General features: G+C 37.3%; 1 protein-coding gene across 4 annotated transcripts in view; it reads right to left on the minus strand.

The window, feature by feature from the left end:
• Positions 1-20,196, minus strand: part of LOC132161127 (low-density lipoprotein receptor-related protein 8-like) — a 174,114-nt gene extending 153,918 nt beyond the window's left edge. For 2 of the 4 annotated variants that reach the window (XM_059570940.1, XM_059570938.1), the window contains exons 1-2: positions 20,004-20,196; positions 19,102-19,221 (exon numbers count right to left, since the gene is read on the minus strand). In XM_059570940.1, the coding sequence (XP_059426923.1) occupies positions 19,102-19,221; positions 20,004-20,070 (187 nt within the window). In that variant the 5' untranslated portion in view covers positions 20,071-20,196. The remainder of the gene's footprint in view (positions 1-19,101; positions 19,222-20,003) is intronic. The other 2 variants (XM_059570939.1, XM_059570937.1) reach the window with 1 other exon arrangement.
• Between the last annotated feature and the right edge of the window lie 5,506 nt (positions 20,197-25,702).

The raw sequence follows: 25,702 nt of genomic DNA on the forward strand, positions 1-25,702 counted from the left end.
ATATATATATATATATATATATATAAATTCATTTACAGTAATTGCTAACCTGTTTTTAATCAAGTACAAAATTCCTCAACAAAATGCTCCTCACTCATTCACAATATTGTTTCTAGAATTCAAATCCTTTCTTTTCCTCTGCTTTGACTGGCTAAAGCTGGCAGGATAGTGGGATCAGGAAAGTGTATCTGGGTCACTAGAAGCCATGCATCCCAAGTCTGCCACTAGCAAAGAGAAAAGAGTTCCTTTTTTCCCTCTCTTTCTTTAATCCATCCTTTTTTTTCCCCTCACACACTCCCTTTTTTGACAGGAGCATCGGAATTTTGGCCCTTTACCCCCAGAATGTAGCGTAAGCTGTTACCAAAGAGAGAGACAGATGTGCACGGCAGGTGGAGTAGGAAGAAGCGATGCAGAGAGAGGAAAAGAAGAAAAACTCGTGCAGGAATAAGGCTGGAAAAACCCCACAAAGGTAAACAAGAAGAGAGAGATCTTCTTTTGCTTGTCACTTTTCTTTCACGATTCTCTCTTCACATCCCTCTCCTTTCATCTCTGCCTGTAGCAGGTGTGTTATGTTGATTCGTGAGTAAGCATCATACACACCCTGAGACACTCTATGTTTAAAATAGCTCTGACTGGAAAACATGAACACACTTAAAACATTCTCCTCAAAAAGGCACCTGCACCTCCCACGAGCGACCCTGATGTGTTTCCACTCTCAACCCTCCTCCTGCACATTTGCTCCTTTCCCACTCTCTGTTCTTTTTTCAGTCCCTCTCATTTGTTTAAAGCCACTTATTTCTCTGTGGGAACACGACGAGGATGAGAGAAAGAGAGAAAGCACAGAGCAAGCGCAAAATAACACTATAATAATCATACTTTGAATATTGACACTGCTATCCAGCAAAACGAATCAAATGGTCCACCTCTCCCTAGCGAGGCATGTCTCAGAGGGCTTTTTAACATCGAGATTACAGCATAAAGCGTGTAACAGTAGACAAACACCTACCTGACATACTTCACGCATGCACAAACACACACTCGGCAGATTGAACATTAGCATGTCACTAATCAATACTTTGCTGAAAAATCTGCTGCATATGTGCTACTAATCGTCTTCCGTCCATTGGTGGATTATCCAGCAAGGATTATAAGTAAAAGTATGTTTTATAAGAATAAGTGCTTGTAAACTTTTTTTTTCTAAAACATCAACATTGGTGTTATGAAGCATATATTTTAGCTGGGAAATCTTTGCTGTACTTTGTATTAAAATACTGAATACATACACATACAAAGGGGTGGGGGATATACTGGTAGACACGATTAACTATTAAGTTTTTAATGTGGTTATGCATTTGCGTCATAGCTGTGGTCAAGAAAATGTTTAGTTTACACACATTTTTACGCATTGTGATTTAAAAACAAGATTTTAAGCCATTAAAAAGCAGACAACAGCACTATATGCACACGCTGTCTGAGAAACTTTTTCTGTTCATGTCTGAGATGGGCGCATAGGCCGCGCACATGAATCCGCTTGCTCATAGAGCGTGTGAGTATTTCTGTTGCTTTATAGGCCTTGAATGGTTAAATACTATGCAGTGTTTTTGATTAATTTATGCAATGTATGCAGTATTTTTATTTATTGTAGTTTTTTTTCCCCTATTGCTTATAATTGGATTCTTAATCTTACTGGAGTCAGCAAGATTTGATAAGATTGATCAAAAGTGACAGAACAGTGAAGACCTTTACATAAATGCTTATGAAAACATGTAGTTGTATGCAGCACAACTTACCCTTCAGGCAATGCTTTGGGTCCACTACATCTCTTTAGGATGTGGACGCCAATGAACCATGACTACAGCGACAGTATTGAGCAGTAGGTCAACACAACAAATAATCTGAGGGAAACATCTGGTTAAAGTATCTATAAGTCAAGTCACCTTTATTTATATGAGGTTTTTACAATACAGATTGTGTCAGAGCAGCTTTACAGTATTAAATAGGAAAATAGTGTGTAATAATGCCAAAGGACAACAGTAAACACTCAATTTTCAGTTAAAGTCTACATCCAAACGAAGCCAGAGCTTTCCCCATCCAATTTTTTTTTTCCTCATCAAGAAATATCTGCGTCCACACAAGACGATGTAGTATATATGCCAGACCAGTATTTGGCGCTGTAATTCTGCCACAGAGATACACTAAAAATTGAGAAGAAGACTTGGACTGTGCATAAACCTTGCACGCAGTATGCAAACAAACATGGAACAATACATTCATTAATCTGTGTTCATGTTAAAAGTCAACTATTTTCATCACTGATAATAATATGAAATATTACTTCACAAAAGTAGAATTTTAGAATAACTTCTGAAGGATCATGCGACACTGAAGACTGGAGTATATATAGGTTTTGAATTTTTTCCACCTTACAGTGGATACAGAGAGGTACTAGTTGAATCTTTTCTACCATTAGATACCAGGTATCATCACGCGATCCAGCCCTGCTGTATCTGTAATATTCCTCACTATTATCACCACAGCTGAAAACCCTTTAGCTACTATCTCAGTGTTGGGAACAGTTCAGTTTACACATGGCAGGCGGTCTGAAGTAATGAACAGGACATCGAGTCCACCATGCTTTGTGTCAGTCTGTATGCGACAGTCTCAATCAAAGCCCTTACAGACTGACTCTCCACAGTGCGTAATCAATGATGTATTGAAGCAGTGCAGTGAAATAAAGCGCTCTTTAGATTCGTGTCCATAAGGTCACTGCATTTAAGAACCCATCTGAGAAAAATTGGGAAGTTGTTAACCGAATCGTATTCTCTTAAAAAGCCACTTGCTAATTTACTTTGTCTCACGGCTACTGTCGCTGATGTCCTTTGTCTCGCTCTCAGACACTTTAGGCTTTTCTTCTCTCTAAAGAATTGACTCACACTTCAGTTGTTAAATCACACTCACAAATAAATCACACACAAATGCACATGCCCCTGCCTCCTGCACCCAAAGGCACATTTTGACAGTTTAATATGTCAGAAGGAGCCGTTCCTGACCCGCAAACGTGATTTCTTAAAAAGTAAATTCATTCAAGCTCGTGTCCTGAAAATGTAATTCCCAGAATTCTTAGACTTTCTCTCTCTCACAGTCTTTTTCTAGCTGCCCTGAAAAATGTTTACAAAAAGTAAATCATGTGATCTGACAGTTCTTTTGACCCTTTCGACGTACACATTCTGGTCCAGTCTGGTCCACCTCCTGCAACAGTTAAAGGATCCGAGTGGTACTACATCATCATTTGTCATCTTTAGAACCATCACTTATTCCAGCATTTCACCGACATCCTATTTGCATTGACGCATGAACATAAATGCCTAGATTCACATAAACACACATTCAGTGGTCTCAGTGTTTACCATCTGGGTGGAGACAGTAAACAGAATCAATCTCATTAGAAAAGCATTGACGGCAGAGATAGCAGAGCCGCCATCATGAGTATGGCTTCCCCGAATAGTAATTCAATAAGTGGTTTGTAAGCCCCCACATTAATTTAATTAATTCAGGCAATTTTGTCTCTTGATATCTCTGGTCCCATTTTGCAGGGAGAGAGGATTACCCTTCAGGCAATGCTTTGGGTCCACTACATCTCTTTAGGATGTGGAAGCCACTGAACCATGACTACAGCGACAGTATTGAGCAGTAGGTCAATACAACAACAAATCTGAGGGAAACATCTGGTTAAAGTATCTACAAGTCAAGTCACCTTTATTTATATGAGGTTTTTACAATACAGATTGTGTCAAAGCAGCTTTACAGTATTAAATAGGAAAATAATGTGTAATAATGCCAAAGGACAACAGTAAACACTCAATTTTCAGTTAAAGTCTACATCCACACGAAGCCAGAGCTTTCCCAATCCATTTCCTCGTCAAGAAATATCTGCATCCAACACAAAACATCAAAACAATGTAGTATACATGCCAGACCAGTATTTGGCGCTGTAATTGTGCCACAGAGATACACTAAAAATAGAGAAGAAGAGTTGGACTATGCGCATAAACCTTGCGCGCGGTATACAAATGAACATGGAACAATACATTCATTAATCTGTTTTAATGCTAAAAGTCAATCATTCGGTGTTTGTTCAGGTTTTAGTTTGTTTTGTTTCCGTTACGTGATGTAGCGGTGTCTGACAAGGGGAGATGTGGGCTGATAACATAACACTTCAGAAAATATACAGATTCGCTGTCCACACAAAAATGCAAGGGCAGCGTTTTCAGACTTAGACATTTTTTGAAACCAGGTCACAGAGTGAATGTTTCATGCTCCCAAAACGCCGGATCCTTGTGCACTAAATGTCTATATGATTCAAAATGAATGCGTAGGTCTATACAGCTAAACGTGTCTGCATGTGGACCGGGCCAAAGTCAGTTCATCCTTAACCTTGATTCAGTGCTGTCATCGTCCAGCTCAGTTCAGTTCAAATAGTATCTGTGCATTTAAGTTAATGATATCGCTGGAAGTGTCCCCAACTTAACTTCAATCTTATTCTTGTGCGTTGAGTTAGTCAGCAATCCTTTTTAAAGCTAAAGCTTTTCAACTAATAGTGAAAGGTATTTCTAGCTCACAATTGCAACTTTCCTTTTTCCAATTGCAACTCTCATAATATGACTTTGTTTGTCATAGTGCGACTGTGACTTTGTTTGCTGTAACTCCTATTTTATGACTATGTGTATCTCTCTTGTGAAGCTCTCTTTGTGACTTAAACTGTATTTTCTCAACTGACCACCAGAGGCTGGCTGCAAAAGGGAATCAGACCCATAGACTCCCCATGTTAAAATGCACAACTTTACAGCAGTAAAAAAAACGTTTACATCCTGGTTCAAAAAATTATTTTGGTCTATATAGTTAATTTTGCCCTTCATGACAACTGTGAGGTGGGTGAATTTTTTTTATAACTCCTTTGTTTAAATTATATTAAGCCTTAAAGTTCTGCATAATTAAGGGCACGGCCACTTGAGTGACAGGTGGATTGCCGCTACTGTCACTGCTGTCAAGCTGGGTGGGCATGGTTTCAGCAATCAGCTCCCACCTTTTTGCCCATTTTCGGTTACGCAATGCCAAGATGACGACAGCCACCTCCGCCCACTTTTGGCTTCAAAAACACTCTTTGGAAACCTATGGGCGATGTCACGGACACCTTGTCCATGTTTTTATACAGTCTATGGTTATATAACTTTATACCTTACGAGGCAACACTATATCGTGCAAAACTGCTACTTTGTTTCTTGTAACTGTTAGTTCATATCTCAAAACATGACTAGGTCTTTAGATTTAACTTTGCATCCCACAACTGCACCTTTTTATTAACTGCTACTTTGCATCTCATAATCTGACTTTATCTTGCAACTGCCGAAATTACCCATCATTTCTCACTCCTCGGTATAAAATGGGCTTCCATCCAATCCAGTCCACTAACTTCCCAATTACACATACAAATTGAAAGTCCATGACACCGAATCAAGATTCATTCTTCACCTATCCTGTATTTACCTCGTTTGCTCCAATTTGCAGCCAGTTTCATCTGTCATATGCTTCATCACCCTCCAAACCAGTACTAAATTCACTGGGGAATGAAGTGAATCAATCTGGTTGATAAACCTGCATTTAAATTCTCCTCTGCTGGACAGATGAAAGAGAATCTTTTATAAGGGTCGTTAAGCTCATTTTCTGAAATTAGTGTTACTTTGCAAAGAAGGCCGAACAGACGTTTGGCACATTTCTGCAGAGAGATGAAGGCCTTGCCTCTGTCCATTCCATTTGCTTTCCAAACAGCATCCTTGCACTCTTTTCATGCCCTAAACTTCAAGCTCTTTTCTTCTTCCCCTTCTCGTTTCTGAAACTACAAAGTTAGCCACTGAGATATTAATGGAAACGATATATATCAGGTGAGCAGAACTGTCGAAAGGGGAAGTTACTAGAGAAAGATACTAGCAACTTACAAATCAAGAAAAAACAGAAACTTAGGTGTTTACAAATGAATTCACCGTTGTTAGACAGTTTGCTATCTGACAGGAAAATAATGTGCAATGGTTAGGGAGTAAAAGTGAAAATAATTAATCAGGGTAACAGAGATACATTTTAATTACAGCAGAATCTCTTGCTCATTTGCGAAGTCAAAAAAAAAAAGAAAAATGAACATTAGACAAGACCGCAGCATTTAACCCTCTCCGTTAACATTCACACCACTGCAGGCTCTAAAATAAGTGCTGAAAGATCAGGTTATAGGCTACAGTATGCAGCATACATAGAGGAAAAGACAAACAGTGAATATCACCACCTGCTTTTATGTGTTAATATTAGGGCTGTCAATTTAACAATTAATTACAGAAATAAACATATATTTAATACATTTGTATGTATACATATAGACATACAGGGTATGTATAGAGATCAATAATGAACTGACAGGCCTAGCCTATTCTTTAAACTTTAAGCCCACCTGGCATTCAGATCAGTGTGCTCTCACCTCAGGAAAGATCAGACAGGCTGTAATCTAATTACTGAAGCAGTGCAGCCTACATTACTGACTAGCTGTAGCTGTGAAGTTTGTTCTGCAGTCGTGCTGAGAGATCCGGCTGGAGTGGACAGACCTGCTCTGAACTCATTAAAGCAGCTAAGCACCACCTGGGCTCTGCTCTCAAAGCTCACTAGACTGCACATGCAATTAAAGTATTAATTCAACCACAGATAAAAATAGTTTTCACTTACATTCATGTTTTTCCAATCCTGTTATTTTGCAGAATGTCTGAGCAGGTCTTTTCAGTACTGAATGGGGAATGGACTCAATTGGGACAAGACTCATTTCTTGCCCAAACATATATCGGAGTTGCTTAAATGATGCTTACTAGATGGGTATGGGGTTCTGTGACATCAGCATAGACATGAATAACTTGCCTTATTCTCTAGTGTGATGCACATGAGAGCACAGTCCACAGACACAAACACAAAACCTAAAAAAAAAAAAACACCATGTTTCTCAACAGTAAGAACTGTTGTCAAATATTTCTGAAATGTCCAGACAAATTATTCAAACTACTTCCTGTGGTTCAAATGGTGTTACAGCTTTGGCAGGGCGATATCATTAAAAACGTTGTACTATTATCATCTTTTAATATCAATTAATATTATTGTCATATTATATAATTATGTTTGTATGCATGTATGTATTTATCCCACGGAGGTTAACAGGAAAGCTGCATTTTTAGAAAACTTAGTCAAATAGAAAGTGCATTAAAATCACTGCAATATTGACTGCTCTCAAGTTTTTTGTTTATTGTGAATAAAATCATCACAGATTTACTAGGAACATTCAATATGTCGCTCAGCTATACTTATGCAGTATGAAATCCTTGTATAAAATCTGTCTTAGTCAAATTATAGCAGCGTGCTTAGCAAAAGAACCTTAAGAAATGAACTTTGCAGTTTAACCAGATCAACAACTGTGTAAGCCTTTCAACTTCAGTTTTGAAAGCATATTCCACCATGAAAAAATTAACCAGCTCTGTGTGGGTGCATTATTCAGGACTAAACAGAAAACGTAACACAGTATAAACAGAGTTAAGCATGCAAACACGCGAAACACATTTCGAATAGCATTATTACTGGTGTGGCCTGAGCTGGAGACTTGGGGCCTCACACTAATCTTGCATGGAGACAGGCCTATTGGGGAAGTGTCAGGCTGCTTGCAAACAGGAGGAATGCTTACACGGACATGAAAATAAAGAAAAGACGGAAAGGAGATGATGGGTCCAACAGACCATGCTGTGCTGGCAAGAAGAGAGAGAGAGAGGAGACATGGGAAGCATTGAGCACAGTCTCCTGGAAGTGCTGGCAAGTCAAAGAGACACTGAGGAACTACTGAGGGCTTTGAAAAATGGGAGGATGGGTAGCAAAAGATACAGGAGGAGAAAAAAGGGGAAAGAGACTTTGAACAGTCTTTTGAGGTCGTTCTCATCCTTAAAAGCTGATTGGCTAAACATTGGAGCTGGGCGATAGAGTGAATACTAATGATAGATTTACTATGATATTGTTAGTAATATAAAATCAACCAACACTGTGCATGCTTCAACGTTTTTTATGTATCTTTTTGCCTTTCCCTAAGACCATTATATGAATACATTTGTTTAACTGAACTGATTCGGTGAACTGATTCAAATCTGATCAAATGATTTGTGTGATATTTTAAAATATTAAAATGTATATTATATCACAGGTGTATGCGTGTGCATAAATATTGCTTATGTTAGACTGATGTTTATAAATGAAACTAATTAAATAAATCTTGCCGTGTTTTAGTGAACAAACAAATGAATGCTGTTTTTACTGCATTTTACTTCTTATATATTATACTATCATTTTTCACAACAATTATTTGACTATAATGGTCTATATTAGTTTTAGATTCTATTAAATTATGCTTAAATTAATATTTAACTTTCTAATTATTAAGAAACTAGAAATAAACCCCCTTTTTGTTTTATTTACAGTACACATCTTCCTTTTCCCCAGTTCACTACAATGCCTTTTTTTCCCCTTCTATGTATCTCAAACCTTTTCACTTTCATCATGACATTCTCATTTCACCATCTTATCTCCTGACCAGGTGGTCTGTGTGTGAGAAAGTTGAATTGCTCCCCTACGACTGAATGACAATCAGGAAACACCATTAAAAAAAAAAAGATACCACGCTGTGCCACACAAGGCAGAATAAATCATGCATAAACACACAAACAAATCTCAGCGAACCGTCTTAATGGTCTTGGCCAGAATCGCAACCCCTGTAGCATCCCCAATTGCAAACAGCCTAAGCAACCTGATAAAAAAAGGTCAGACCTTGTGTGTATATAAGTGTACAGTATGTAAAAAGCCTCACCCTTTGCTCACGTATGTGAGATTTGCCATATATTCAGATGACTGTTTGCCAGTCTGCAAAAGTTCCAAAGCACCAATAAAAGAGGTCAAGAGAGTTCTCTCACTCCTTCTCTCTCAGAGAGCATAAAAGGACAAAAAAAATCTTCAAACATCTTTCTCTATCCCTCAGCAAGGAGAGCGCCATAAAATATACCAACTCTCCATGTCGTAAATACAACCATGGGAGTCATTTAACATCCTCATCTCAACAGAGGATCATAGCTACTTAGAGCAGATATCACTCCCTGCTGCACTGCTGTGATTTAGGACACTTTTCAGCTTGATTTCCACTGCTGACACAGTACAGAAAAACCACGGAGAAAAGTCTGGCCAAGTCGTAGACAAGCTCAGAAGAATAAATCATCTCTGAAGCTGTGTGACACAAAACCACACTCACAAACACCGATTCCAGCTAACACACATTGGGAGAACGTCAATCACTTCACAGATGGGTATTAGCCAAATTATTTATTCATGAATAACAGGTATTGAAATATTCTTTGGATTCCACTCCAGGCCAAAATTGGGAAAGTGACAGGCGAGCGAGAGCATGAATAACAGAAATGTAAATAAAGCTGAGTCATGGTGAAATATTGTACTAATCCTGGCAGGGATTAGATGGTCATAGACGTACGGTGTGCTGTTAGGCACAAGGAGTGATCAAACAGGAACTGGGATTTTGGGAGTTTGTAGCACCATGACAAATAGTACATACATACTCACTAGGAGCTTGTGATTTATAGCATGCGTGAAAAAAACAAAAGGACTGGACACTTTCTGTTGTTTTGTTACTCTTTTAAACACACAGAGTACAACATGCTCTTCAAATTATTCATTAGATAGAGAATTTCAAATCAGCAAATCAGTCAGAAAAGAATATGAGTCAACAGACTGAATTGGTCAGACAACTTTTCATAGAATTTTGGATTGATTTAAAATTGGATTGATTTTCACTGATTTATTAAATAGAGTAAGAACTGTCTTGTTTTGTGTTTTGTGTTAAAAAAAGGCAATTTATAAATTTATATACTTAAAAATGTACCATTCCCCTGGTTATTGTTGCTCACTCAGACTATGTGATTTTCAGTCAAACATGCTCATAAAATGGTAAAAATGGAAAGCATATCACTCATACATGGTCTGGAATGAAGTGTGACGAAACTGTAAAGACTGCAAATCGAAATCCGAGGGAAACGCTTATCATACTGCCTGAAAAGAAAGAAGCCTCATTTGAAAATGATTACAAGTGATAACATTAGTGTAAGTGAAAAGAACTGTTCCTAGCGTTTCTACAACACATTCACAGTTGTAACGCTTTATTTACCTCCGACACTACGATGACCAGAAAGAATAATTTAATATAACATTGTTTTTTTTAGAATATTGGCTGACAATAGTTTAACGCACAGCATGAATCTCAAGATTTATTTGTGACAACATAACACATTTATCACATTTTTATTATCCAAATGCACAGATCCTACTTTCAGACTTTCATAATTAAAGAGCAAAAGCTTGTCTGAGAAAAATTGCAGTTGCTAGGCTAGATCATTAATGTTTGGGAGGCAAGCTTAGTCTTTCAAAACTATTAAACACTTTTTTAACTATTCAAGCTCACATTTTCTGGGAAAAAGTTAGTTCAGGAATCACTAAAGCCAATTTAAAAACCCTATTGGGAACCAGGATGATGCTAACTTCTGGGTTAGTGATGAGGACGAAAATCCATCATCACTGCAGCACCTTATCCACTGCAAAACCAAAATCCTGTAAGAAAACACAAGACCAAAATCTGCCAGAACCTTGTGTGAGAAGAAGCTTTTCCTACATCCTCTCTTCTCTACTACCACCCTGCCAAACCAATCACTGGCCTGTGGTTCATTGTACCGCACATCTTGATGAGCAAAAACCACCTGGAATATATCTACCACGAGAATACAATGTAGAAAAAAAAAATAGATAAATGAAACAAAAAGCGTTATTACCGCTTCAGCTGCCCTTCACCAACAGCTACGGAGTGTGCTGAAGGAAGTGTCTTTGTTCACCTCTCCCTTTATTCAGTTTGTCACATTCCCCACCCCCACTTGCAGAGAACAAACAGAGCCCTAAGATTTCATAACAGTGAGTAGCTCATGAAACTCACCCAAAAGCTTATCCACAATATCCAGGCATCCACAATATCTTCATGCTAATAAAGGTTTGCACATTCAAACAAGATGCCATCATTTGGATATAAGTGCTACTTGGGAAAAAACCAGCATCTGTTTTGGTATTTTTAAGATTTTGTGTTTTTGCACAAGCAGACAATTCTTGCCCTTGACCCCACTGATATGGCATAATCACTCTCTCTTACACATACACACAATCCGCACATGGAGACTAATTGGATTTATATAATGCACATTGACAGTACATGGTCACCCCGGTCTTTGTTTCACAATAGGACCTTTCGCACCGCAGGAACCTTTTCATAGTACCAGAACTAATTGTGGAACTACCCACTTTTGGGCATTTTTGCACCACAGGAACTGGGTGCGATTTTAGTACCGGACAGCCTTTTTCGAGAACCAAATTAGATTGCATTGATTGGCCAGATGTGTTCAAAAACGCCCTCAACCGCCATGATTTAAAACGCTGTTTAAACATACTGTAAACATTGTGTAAGCTTATTTTGCAAGTATGATGAACAGCGATAGATGGACGGACACTGAAGTACAGGCAAATGTAGCACTGCCAGTTGTCGGTGGAGAATCTTAGTCCTCCTTTACGTTCTTTCAACCACTTTATGTATACGTCGGCATTCTATGTCCATTATTGTGAAACCTGTGAGACACAACAAAAACACAGCTCCAATCACGGCGTCCTCCATCCTGTTGTTAATGTTATACTTTGTTAACATTGTTGAACACCATGCACAATTGACATTGCTGTCTACCGGCTTACGTCACTTACTAGTACTAGGGATGTTAACCGATGACCGTTTAACCGGTGATTGACCGTATCAACGTTAACCGGTCAAAGTTGTTGGTAGTCGGTTAAAAAAAAAAAGTGATATCTAAATTAGGCTATTATAGACAATGGACTATACGCTACTACAGTTAGCCATCTCATTCCTCATCTTTTTGTGTTAAGTGAACAAATTATCCCTCACATTCAATTTTTCATAACTCGCCTGTTTGTACTTAATAAACCAATAAAAACATTTGGCGCGAGGTCACAGCGTTTGGGTTCGCGCGCTCACAAGGTTTGCGAAAAGTAAAGGCAACAGGCTAAAACACTCGAAATTTAGAGCCAGGGCAGACGACAGGATGAAGCGAGCAAAGAAAGGTAGTGTGTGGGACCATTTCACCAAAAAGAATGAGACAGATGTAAGTTGCAACTTGTGTGATACAGTGCTTAAATATAGTAGCAGCACATCATCTATGATGTATCACCTGAAAACGCGACACCCGCAAGCCTCTTCGGGTGAGAAAGGTAGCCAAAGCCAACCTACCGTGTCATCTATGCTAGCAGGTAGGAAATGTGACAAACAGCGCTCAGAGACTATTACCCAAAAGATATGCGGAATGGTTGAAAAAGACATGCTGCCCCTTGACTTTGTAAGCGGTGAGGGCTTTCTAGAGCTTAGACAAATGCATTTATTTTAAAAGCGATCACCTTGTACCCAAACCATTTAAAACTAAGGAGCCATTTGTCCTACGATTACATACAACAAGCTCTTCGGCGCCGCGTTTGCCGGACTCATGTTTCGCGCTGTAGGGGATTTTAAAAAAGTGACGTGAGTGGCAGTGTGTGTGTGTGTGTGTGTGTGGGAGGCAGAGCGGCAGAGAGATACGACAGAGTTGCGAAATTGCAGGCGCGGCTCGAAATGGCTGTTATTTCAAATAGCGTACCATATTTTAAACTATTCGGTTTTCCGGTTTCAACCGGCTAATGAGGCTCGGTGGTCGGTCAAGAAATTTTTTTGTTTTCGCCATCCCTAATTAGTACACACGGTCAGTGCTAATGCAACCATTTAAATGGTACTAGGAAATAGTTTGCGCAAAATCGTCCCAGTACTTTAGTACTGTTCATTTTATTCTGGAACTATAGCGGTGCGAAAGGCCCTAATAAATTGTTTTCTGATCATATTAACTGAACAACAAAACCCTTGGGCAATAACAAAGCCAGCAATAATTACCACAGCAGTAACGGGTTTCCACACATTGTTACAACTCAACTTCGTACACAACTAGGGATGGGACGGTATGAAAATTTTATATCACGATTATAGTGACTAAAATTATCACGATTATCAATATTATCACGGTTTTGTTGAAACGAGATGAAAGTGTTCAAAAATAGTTGATGCTCACACTGAAAACATTTCAGCAAGTTTTATATTTAATAATCAACAAACAACTAATAAAACAAGCAACTCTATGCACTTAATTTAAAGAAAGATTAAATTCTGTGGCATTTCCTTCCTTACAATGAAAAGTGTAGAAGCATAGAAAAGCATAGAAAAGTCACTGACTTTCGCCATTCCTTCTCGAAAAAAAACAAAAAAAACATTGTGCGCTGCGCTTGCGTCAGACTGTCGCTGGCTGGACATGATTTAATAGTGAGTTATTAAAACCGCGATAATCAAACACGGTTTTAATGATAATTCATTTTTAAACGATATTACTAACCTTCAGCACATTTTATCACGGTTATCAATAAAACCGGTTATCGTCCCATCCCTATACACAACACATGCTTCACAATTTCAAACAAAGAAAAGTCACTCAAGATTTGCTTTTTTTTTTTTTTTTTTTTTTGAGAAATTTATGAAGAATATCCTGAGGGCTCTTAAGGTCCAAAATGACAGAATGAAAGAAATGGTCTATATGGCAAATTTTACTATAAATCATTATTCATTTAACATCTTGACATGCGCACTACTAGTTGCACCATGCACCGGTGCAGGGGCATAGACAGTAAAAGAAATGGACACAGCGACCCCATTGGAACTCAATTGAGACAAGTGAGCGGGGAGTTCTTTGGCGTGAGTGAGCAGGAGTAAGTATTCTGATTAATTATTTTGTATAGTATTTTAAAATGTAACGCCAGGGCTTGTATCTATGGTCTTCTCTCTTGACGTCTCCCCGATTGCCTGCGAGCTTCTCCTCCTGTCTGTATGGTAATTTATCTACTGTGCGACAGAGAGTCGAGTGGTTATGACGCAATCGTTAGCCTATTTTTACAAAAACTGTTTCTACGGGGCCATAATGTAACATAGAAGGTAATGGAGCCCTTTATACATTGTCATGTATCTTTAGAAATAAATAATGGACAAATGGAGTCTTTAAACGCCTCAGATGTAAAGTTATTCGTTGTCAAAGTGACGCCAAAATGAATGGGAGCCAATGGTCAATGGTCTGCCATTACGCTTTAAGTTTGATGTCGACTAGTTGTCGGTCCTATAGAGGGCGCAACAGGAAATATCTTTGAAGGTCTTCCACATTTACGCTCCATTTCCAAACAGTTAAAATAACAAATACATACATACTATAAAAGCACTTCACATGCATGTGTGATTACTGGACGCTCGAAATTGAACGGGAGAATGCACGTTTTAAACCACTTATTATACAGGTTAGTTAATCGCTGTTCTAATCTAATGGGCTGCTGCACTGTAATGCACACACATAGGCTACAGAGAGTAGCTCGTGGGTCATGTGCAGATCGCTCGCGCACAGAATCATTCAGCGTGGAAAAGTACTGTCAACGCTGTTCTGTGATTTCTCAATAAAATAGCTTGGAAACTGAAAAGTTCTATAATTTATTTCTTAATACCTAAATCCCACAGCTTCACTAGTAGAGAGACGCTGCCAGGTATAATTAATTCATTAAAACATTTTAAAAATTTCGCGCTCACTAATGTGTTCATATGATTGTAATCTTTACTGTGCTACTTTATCTGTATCGGATTTAAAACGAGCAGAAATCTGTGAGAAATATAACGACCCAAAGACAAAAGAACTGATAAAAACGAGCTGTTATAGGAGCAATATCTATGTATGCAGTGCTGTGTCATATGCCATAGCTGTACACAAGGTGTTTTTTACAGCTCCAAGCTTATGTTCATTAATGAGGTAATCAGTGACTTGTCGACTTCGACTCGACTTTCATCACATAAAAGTCAACTTAAAAAAAATCATTAGTCGTTCAACCCCTACGGACTAGTTTGGTGGATTCGAGAGTTCATGAAGAAAGCAGCACAGCCCAATTTAAGAATTTATCGTTTTGAAATTGTACATGAATCCGTTGATCCAGATAACAAAACTAGTATGAATGATTCATTTAAGAATTTAGCTGATCCAGTTTGCAACAGTTAACTGCTAGTGATGAATAAATTATGACACGAACAGTCCGTTTAACTTTCAAAGATATCACACAGCTTCTAAAAAACTTATTAGGGCTTTTATGACACTTGCATTATGCTTTTGCATCCGTTTTGAAGCCTGAAAGCTGTGGTAATCATTAATTGTAATTGTGTGAGAAAATTTCATAATGTCATGAAAGTGTGTGAGTAAACAATGACCAAATTTTTGTCTGAATTATTTAATGTGTAAATGCAAGAAGTAGCCCTATAAACCTGCCGATCCCGTTTGATAAAAATCCTAAAATCATTGTGGTTTGCTTCCTTTTTCCCAGAAATGACTCACAGAGCACTGTACCAGAAAAGGTACATAACACTAAAAACATATAAAAGAAGTGGGTAGTGATTCAGCACAGTAATATCTGCACTGCATTTACGCGGGTCAGACCATATGGCATCATGAATGTACACATCATAAAAATATTGATTTCTCACTAAAACTCCTTTCTTCCGGTTAACAGGCCCTGAACTTTGTGGGCTATTTTTTTATACTTATTATTAAATCTGCACATTTCCCAAAAAAAAAAAAAAAAAAAAAAAAATTACATTCCCATGATGAATACTTCCTACCTCAAAGTAAACAAATGAGATCCTTCTCGCTCGGTGCAGCAGTACCAGGAAATGATTATACTAGTGTTTACTCTCTCATTTGGCTCCGCTTCACTCTGTGTGTACTATGTGTGTTTGGATTGAATAAGAAAGAAGTGCATTTATACACGTAATACAAGAGCTCAGTCTAATAGCTACACATAATACTGTAAATAGCCTAACCCTTCTAACACAGACCAGCTTTATTAGTTGTAACCTTGCACAGTCATTTAATATAAAAACGAGATATCATTCCCACAGGCATATCTCATTACTCTTAAACATGCAATGCTTGTGATACACTTGGTTAGGTTCATTATCTCAACAGATTCGATAAACATTCCACCGTAGACGGGATACCGGATTATGTCTGTGACCGGTGACCTTGTACAATACACCCTATTTGACCTCTTTTTTAGAGACTGAGATAAAAAAAAAATAAAGAATTTGTGCATTGGCACTTCATTATATTTGTAAAACACAGGGTAGTGAAAAACAGCCATGAAACTGATGTCTGGGAGTGGCAACGTGTATCCGAGTCACTGTGAAATAACCAATGAAAAAATGAGAAAAAAACTGTAAAAAAAAAATGAGAAAAAAATAAAAGATTTTATTCAGCATGGTACTACATTGATCAAAAGACATTTATAATGTTACAAAAGAATGATTTTTAAGGATAATGTACCACTGAAGATTGGAGAAATGGCGGCTGAAAATTCAGCAGATTTCAGATTCAGGAAAAATAAATAAATTACACTTTAAAATAAATTGCAAGAGAAAACAGTTCTCTTTGATTTTAGTAATATTTCCCAATAATAGTGTTGTACTTATCTTTGATCAAATAAATGCAGCCTTGATGAGGTTTTTTCAAAAATATTTAAAACACCAAATTTTTGAAGTAGTGTACAAGCAAATTATGAAACACTCTTTCAGGGCTTTTATCCCAAAATTTACAATCATTACAGTCACTTGTTTTGTTTATCATCACACTCAGATTCTCTTATTCTATTCTTGTTTTCATCAAAGCCCAAAACTAACCGCAAGTAAACAAATCATTAACAGTAACCACTGCTTTAAAAAGTACTATGACAGCATTTCATCAATGTTGATTCGTCTTGTAATAATAAACGTCCATGTGACGTTCATCATTTAAGATTAAAGGCCATCCTGACACACATAAATAGTCACTAAGCCAGTCTCTAACAAATAGCCCACTTCATCTTCAGACACAAAGCCCTGTGATTAGAATTTGGTACTGAAAAAAGAGACACAGAAAGAGAGGGAGAGGGAGCAGTATGTGTCGTGAAGTGTTGCGATTACCGTCTCCATGGGCAACTAAAGAGGAATCCTGCCAATTCTGTGAGTATGTTGTGTCTGGGAGGGGAGCACAGAGCACAATCCTTAAGGTATTATTCTAATTCAATGTCTGTCCAAGTCTGCGGCAAAAAACATCCAGAGGAGAGAGAGGAGCATTCAGCCCGCTGACAGCCCAAGAGAGCGCTTCTACCTGGGGAGAAACCTCACAGATACCCTGCCTGCTGGAGATACCACGTGTAATAGGGCACCTTAGCATGAATGTATTTAAACGAGCACAACCAATGCCAAGAAAACACCAGGTGCATGCAACAAACCTGAACCTGGGGGAATGAAAGTTGGCAATGACACGAAAAATTCTGAGTGCAATAATTTCATTATTTCTCTCAAATTAAATCAGAATCAGGTGGTTTCATATAACATAATTAATAAAAATGGGTCATCTAAATAAGCAAAAACCCAAAGACTACAGGTTTTGTTGTGCAGAAAGTGATTACGGCATATAGTAAGTAGGGATGGGACGGTATGAAAATTTAATATCACGATTATAGTGACTAAAATTATCACGATTATCAATATTATCACGGTTTTGTTGAAACGAGATGAAAGTGTTCAAAAATAGTTGATGCTCACACTGAAAACATTTCAGCAAGTTTTATATTTAATAATCAACAAACAACTAATAAAACAAGCAACTCTATGCACTTAATTTAAAGAAAGATTAAATTCTGTGGCATTTCCTTCCTTACAATGAAAAGTGTAGAAGCATAGAAAAGCATAGAAAAGTCACTGACTTTCGCCATTCCTTCTCGAAAAAAAAACAAAAAAAACATTGTGCGCTGCGCTTGCGTCAGACTGTCGCTGGCTGGACATGATTTAATAGTGAGTTATTAAAACCGCGATAATCAAACACGGTTTTAATGATAATTCTTTTTAAACGATATTACTAACCTTCAGCACATTTTATCACGGTTATCAATAAAACCGGTTATCGTCCCATCCCTAATAGTAAGTTGCAGATGTATCTTTCTCTTACTTGATAAATGTAGCTTAACAATCTTACCTCACATACTATTTTTGTGCAAAGCTGAGAAAGCTTAGTAGGAAGCACAGGCCAGCCATAATCATGGAACGAGAGCAACAAGTATGACCTTTATAATCCTACATGACTAAAACTCTGGGATTCTATATTGAATCAACATGCCCAGTGTGCAGTGCAGATTTGAGTGCAAGACCGTAAAGTAACTTCAGGACTTTTAAGTTAAAAAAGAAATAGTTTTTAAGAAAGTAGAAAAAATATTTTCTCCACCGTGCCTCCACTTTACCATATTAATCAGTTGACCAAGATAATTACTGCATTTGCAATTAATACCGTGACCAATACATCTGGATAATTACATTTTGTGCCAGTTGCACATTTCTCCCCTTTGCTGTAGCTTACATCTCAATTAAGACATTTGTCTTGCTGAATACGTTTTTGTGTTTGTCTTTTATTAGCAAGTCCTGAAAAAACAATCCTGACAGTCAACCTTCCTGCAAAGTCCTAATTCCATTTCTAGCTAATAACTGGATGTCTATGTCTAATAAGCTTCGAATATGCCCACACGATCACACTGTCACTTATTCATGTCACCATTATTAATTACAATATTAAGGTGCAATTACAAATGTCAAGTGTGAAGTTACCTAAAGCCATATCTCGTGACAGATGGAAGTCTTTCCAAAGAAACAGCGAGATAAGTTTATTCATGCGTTTCAAAACCTAGTAAGTCATAAGACACCTACTACACCTACATAAGACACCTGTTAAAAAGAGGGTTCAGATTACTCACGGCAATTCTCCTCATCGCTGTTGTCCGAGCAGTCATCGTCATCATCACATCTCCATGGAGTCGGGATACACCTGCCGTTCCTGCATTGAAACTGACCGCTTTCACAGTCCGGTTTATTTCCTATCACACAAGAAGATCGGAGTAAATGCAGGGTCCAAACTTTGGGAAGGATCAAGTTTTTAAACTGAGGAACAACCTTAAATATTTGGTTACATCTTTACTTTGCCCCAATGTCAAAACAAACTGTTCAGTGACTTAAAAAGTACAAGTTGCATATACTTTTATTATAGATTCACATACTGTACATCACAAGTTGTTGAAAACTTGAAAAACCAAAAAATTCTTAAATGCGAGGCAATGTGAAGACATTAGAAAAACATTTAGCACATTCTTAGAAACTGCAGACAATTTTACACTTAGATCTGTTAACAGCTGTTAGGCAGTAGGCTACTGTCACAGGAAAATCGATGTGCACGTGTGCAATGAAAGGATGCAGAAAATATGATGACCACTTATAATTGTAGTCTATGAGAAATGACAAACAATGACCTAGCTGAATGATGCACTAGACACAGCAAAGTTGCAATTGTGTGTGTTACTTTCAGTAGTGTTCTAAGTTACTATTTTCGAAGTAACGTTATAGACTAAAATAATTACATTTTAAAAATCGTTTTTTTTTCTTAAAAAACCCACAGTAACGACGGCAGGACTAGAACAACATGATATACTTGACCAGTTGACAATACTTTACAATGCAAGCTGCCTAAAGAGAGATACGCTATAAACCGCTCTAATAATGTCTCGTCAAAGGAAAGAGATTGCACGCGGCTGCGCCGGTGTTTCTACAGCATCATTCATTCACATTCATAACAGTGGACTGACAGCGTAAAACAGACACTTACCGTTTACCAGCAAAAAACCCACGAGTATCATATGTAAAAGCAGCAGTTGCCCTAAAGCCGTCCACATCTTCACAAATCAAGGTGTTGTGCGCATACGAAATATAAAAGGCCGTGCAGTACGGTCTGTACCTCCCTTCTCGGCGCAGCCTGAGCTCTGAGCTTCAGTCTGCTTTCGAAACCAGTTTGAATTGATGACGCCAACGCTGGTGGGCGGGGCCTTGCGTGATGACTTGTTTGTATGGGCGGAGTTCATGTTAAAGATTATACAAAGCGTTACGTGTCATCAGCTGCAGAACATATTCGTGGACAGGGTGGAGTAATGCCTAGTGGAAAGTTTTGGCCTCATGCTAATGTAATAATGAAGACGTATTAACTTTACATTTTTATTAAGTTGAAACTATATATATTGTGAACACTGGGGGAGGGGGATTCCTAAATTTAAAATTATTCATTTTATGTAAAGGTCATTTATAGAAATCCCTGAAATCCATTTCTTTATATTAGGCTATCTGAAACGTTATACAAGTCTCTTCCACCTTTATTTGACACTCTGACTCTAGCACTTTCTATTCTAAGTATATTATTTAAAAAAAACCGTGCCCCTTTTAGACTTGCACTCTATTCATTTAGCCTTTTATTTATTATATACTGTAATTAAAAAAAAAAATACAGATTTTGATTGCTTCCATTGTCCTCATTCGCAAGTCGCTAAATGTACATGTAAAATGGTAAATGTTATGTTTCTTCCTTTCTAACTATTAATTAAGTTCATTTGAGTGTGTTGTGTTACATTTTATGTTATTTAATTAATGTTTATTGCATTATTTTAGATTCTAGTCATCTTTAAGGTAGCTGCAGGAACTGGCTGGCATTATAAACAAGAAGCTGTCGGAATTGGAACGCTATGATAAATGGTTCCCTCTTCTTAGGTGTAAAAAAAAGAGAATGGAAGAAGGAGAGAGATGGAGAGAGAGAAAAAGAAGCTGAATGTTTTTCTCAGTTGAGAAGGCATCACCATCAGTCAGTTGTCCTCTTTTCTCACACGCATTGAATTGACTCTTAGAAACAGCTTCCTCTGCTTGGGTTCTTTCACTCCGTATCTAGCATCAATTTCTGCAACATAAAATGCTAAGTTAACCATAAAAAGCTCTGTAGCTCATTTTCTGTTGTGAAAATAATCATCAACCATAACTCAAAGGAGAATTTAACCCACAAACCTAATTTATATATTCTCTGTAACTTACACATTATCACCTATTATTAGTTAAACTTCAATTATACTACAATTATACTTACATGCACCAAACTCCAGTTTTATATCAAGATTCTGAATATTTTAAAAGAGGAGTTTGTTCATTTATCATTATTACATTTTATTCCTAAAACGTGTTGCTTTATTTTTATTATTGATATTTTTATTTATTTTTTTGGCTCCTGGCAGGTTTTTTTTTTTTATGGACTAATAAATAGTGATATCCATAATTGCTTCTGCAAAATCCTTTAAAGGGTTAGTTCACCCAAGAATGCAAATTTGTCCATCTTCTACTCACCCTCGAAGCATCCTAGGTGTATGTGACTTTCTTCTTTCAGAATAATCCAATCGGAGTTATACAAAAAATTGTCCTTGCTCTTCCAAGCCTTTCAATGGGGTAAGTGGGTGTTTGTTGTCAACTGTTCAGAAGACGTGAAATAAAGTGCGCGCATCTGTAATAAAACGTCAGCAGAAGTGAGAATAAAAGTGTTTATTACATTTGAAATCTTGATATTTATCTTACAAAAAATGCATGAATTCGCTACAGGGGGCCTATGTTCACCTCCCGGAGCCGTGTGAGGGACGTTTTATTACAGATGCGCACACTTTATTTCACATCTTCTGAACGGTTGACAACAAACACCCGCTTAACCCCATTGAAAGGCTTGGAAGACCAAGTACATTTTCTAATATAACTTCGATTGGATTATTCTGAAAGAGGAAAGTCACATACACCTAGGATGCTTGGAGGGTAGAAGATGGACAAATTTTCATTCTCGTATAAACTAACCCTTTAACTCCAATCTCAACAAAATGAAAAAATAATAATTTTGAATCTGGTTTTATCCAGTCTTCAGATTTCTGTTAAAATGTATGTAAATTAGTGCATTTAATCAGATAATGTCATATTTGTATTTGTACAAACTGTTTTAATGTAGTGATTAATGAACTACAATGCATGATGATATCCATCCTATTAATTGAGTGTCTTCAGTTGCTTTAAATTAAATGTAAAATGTAAAAAATAAAATAAAAATAAAAAAAATCTTTGCCAACATCAAATTTAGAATTTTTGGTGTCAATGACATTTTGACTTGTCTATGAGTAAAAAAAATTAAAAACTGATAAATTGTGTGAGGGAATCAGAACATAAGAGTGGAGGTCAGCTGATCAGCATTTTTCTCTTTCAGTAGCAGAACTCGCCTAAACTGCCAGAACTGCTCGCTGCCAAGCTGCTGACCCAAAAAACAGAGAGATGTTTAGTCGATAACTGGCCAGCAGCCCACCAGCTATTCAGGTGAGAAACAGGTTTTAAACATCATGCGCATCAAAAGATACAACATTGGAGAACTAGTGCACTGCAATAACTTATGAGAAGCAATGGGACATGCCTGAACAGTGGTTCCCTGCCCTCTTTTGAAACACAGGTCGACTTTAATAAAAACCCATTATTTGAGGAAGCATATTGTTAACGTGGTGTGCTTAGCTTTTCTATTTTGCTGTGGTTTGGAAGTTTGATTCCAGTCGCTGATGTTTGAATAGTCTAACGATTAGAGTGTAATGAGGCATTTTATACAAATCACCTCACTGGGTAAGAGAATGTGAAACGGGAACCTTGGAGATATGCATGAATTCTTTCCTTTTGCCAATCAGACTGGAAAGTGTGAGTGCCCTTATTATCCCTCAGACCCGAATCACGTTTTTTTCCTCTATGAATTCTCTTTGTTACCCAAGCATGAAAAGATGTGCTATTTCTGACATAGTAAATCATTGTGATTCCAAGTTAGAGGGGATCGTTCACAAAAAAAAAAGTTATAAAAACCCATATAAAAACCTTTTTTTTCTGTGTGGACAAAACAGAACAAACTTTAAAGAACTAAAGAACACATAATAGCATCATAAATGTGGTCCATATGTTTTAAAACTTTGTTTGAGGAACAGGCTGAAATTGTTATTCATTATTTACTGAAAATACTGGGTTACTTACAGATGTATGGAATACATGGACCGTGGAACATCATATGGACCATTTTAATAATTCCTTTAAGGTTTTCATTACATTGAGTGCTTTTTGAAGCTTGAAAGTCTCCATTCATTGTCATGCATGAAAAACAGTGAGTGCTGTTATTTACAGAAAGTATAAAATAATATGAAAATGCTAGCATATTATGTTGTTTTTGCAACCTCAAGGATGAGACAATATGATGCTTTGTGGTAATCAACAGCACTTGCTGATTACCCCAGGTTTCAAAAAGATTTCAAATTATACTGAACCTGAAATAATAATGGAAATTATTATGGAATTATGGAACTGCACCATCTGCTAATATTTCATTATATTACAGTAGATACCAGTTTTTGGAGGCTCTTAAAAGCTTGATATAGATTTTTCTCCCATTTGCTGCCTTTGACATCACAGATCAGGATAGTCGCTAATGAAAGTTTTAGAACTGTGAATGTTCTTGAGGTGCCATCAGCCAATGAGCTTTGTGATAACATAATTTTCCTGTGGTTCCCAAGTAATAACATGGTTGGCTCAAAAAAAGCTGGAAGAAAATGGTACAGTACTTCAAATGACATTTCTGCACAAATATAAAGAATTATATGACCTAAAAATGAATGCATCTAAATATAACAGCACTCTGTTACATAGACTTTATGATTTATTAAACTTCTTTCACACCTTCTATCTGTGCCCAAGTGATAAATTGACTTGAAAAAAGAGAAGACTCTCAAAGGTGGGTAAGCACAGTCACATTTTCTTTATAACTATCCTCAACTGAGAGATTAAAGGAAAACACCACCGTTTTTCCATATTCCACTATGTTCTTTCCTCCTCTTGGACGCGTTGATATGTACCACTCCCGTCTCAGTGCGTGCACTTAATCGCTGTAGCGCGCGGTGCCACTATTTTAGCGTTTAGCTTAGCACCATTCATTCCTTAGGATCCAAACAGGGATGAATTTAGAAGCCACCAGACACTTCCATTTTTCCCTATTTAAAGACGGTTACCTCTCCCTCTCTCTGCATGCCTGCAATGTTGGGAGTAGTTTGGGGGAGTTTTCAGGAGTGATGATATTACTGCGCCAAGGTCAAAGTGCTGCGAAGTGCTCTTTCACCATACATTACAGATATCATTTTTTATCCACTTAGAAAATCGCCACATTTTATTTTTTTCTGCCACCATACTTACTCGTTTAACTACTCATTTAACAGTCTTTAAGTAGGGAAAACATGGAAGTGTCTGGTGGCTTCTAAATTTATCCCTGTTCGGATCCATAAGTAATGAATGATGCTAAGCTAAAGGCTAACATAGTGGCACCACGTGCTACAGCGATTAAGTGCACGCACTGAGGCAGGAGAGGTATATATCAACTCATCTAAGTTGAGGGAAGAACATAGTGGAAAATGAAATAATTGTGGTGTTTTCCTTTAACATTGTGATGGAAGTCGGCCTTTAAAAGGTTTGTTCTTATAAAACTGATTATCTCTCTTGCTTTCCACACTCGACACCAAGTATCCACCAAAAAACTTTTGGCTGATGGCAAGTCCTACAGGATTTTTATTTTATATGGCTTATTGAGTTAAGGCATTCAAAGTATCGGTTGCTATTCATAGACAGTTAAGTATAACCAGGATTTATGGTTCTCATGTCACAGTGAAATAGCTTTTTTAAGAGACCTGAGTTTTATTAGATTTCCATCAGAAACTGTGATATAAAAAGTTGTGTAATGAAATGACAAGAAATTATAAAATTGGATAAGTAAAAAGATAAAACAAGAAGGCAGAATTCAAGTTCAGGTTTGGAGTTCAATTACAGTACATTCTTTGAAAGAGCAACAGTACTGCATTAGTAAAGTATATAACATGTTTAATTATTCATTTTTAATGTCATATCAGTGAACACTTCCATCCCAAATAGCAAACAAGCATTGTAACAATGTAGTCAACATTAACATGTTATTTAAACGTACGTTTCAATCCGATGTTTGTTTTACATCACATCTGTGTTCTGCACCCTCAGTTAATGATAAAACAACATTAAATTTAAATCTCAACCAAGCTGATGAAGCTGGTGACAATGAATTCATTATAGTCACCATTTCTCAGCATTTTGATTACCTTAATCTGACACAGTGACAATTTTACAACTTCCTTTCTAAAGTAAATGTCATATTCATGTGATCTTTGTCACTCATGCACTTCTTCACACTGTTTAACATGAGTATGCTGTCTGTTCCTACAGTAACTGCTCTATCATCACAAGGGTGCATACAGTAATAATAATCAACTCGTCTAAATGCAAATCATAAGACGTATTTTGATAGTGTCTGAAGCATACGGGATATAATTTTCCATCATCCTTCCAAGGTTTAACTGTTTAGGAGACAAGACCTGAGAATTTTAATCTTAAGAAAAAACATCCAGTGAAAATAACTGAACCTGT

The sequence above is a fragment of the Carassius carassius genome, chromosome 17 (assembly GCF_963082965.1).
Source record: "Carassius carassius chromosome 17, fCarCar2.1, whole genome shotgun sequence".
Lineage (NCBI taxonomy): Eukaryota > Metazoa > Chordata > Actinopteri > Cypriniformes > Cyprinidae > Carassius > Carassius carassius.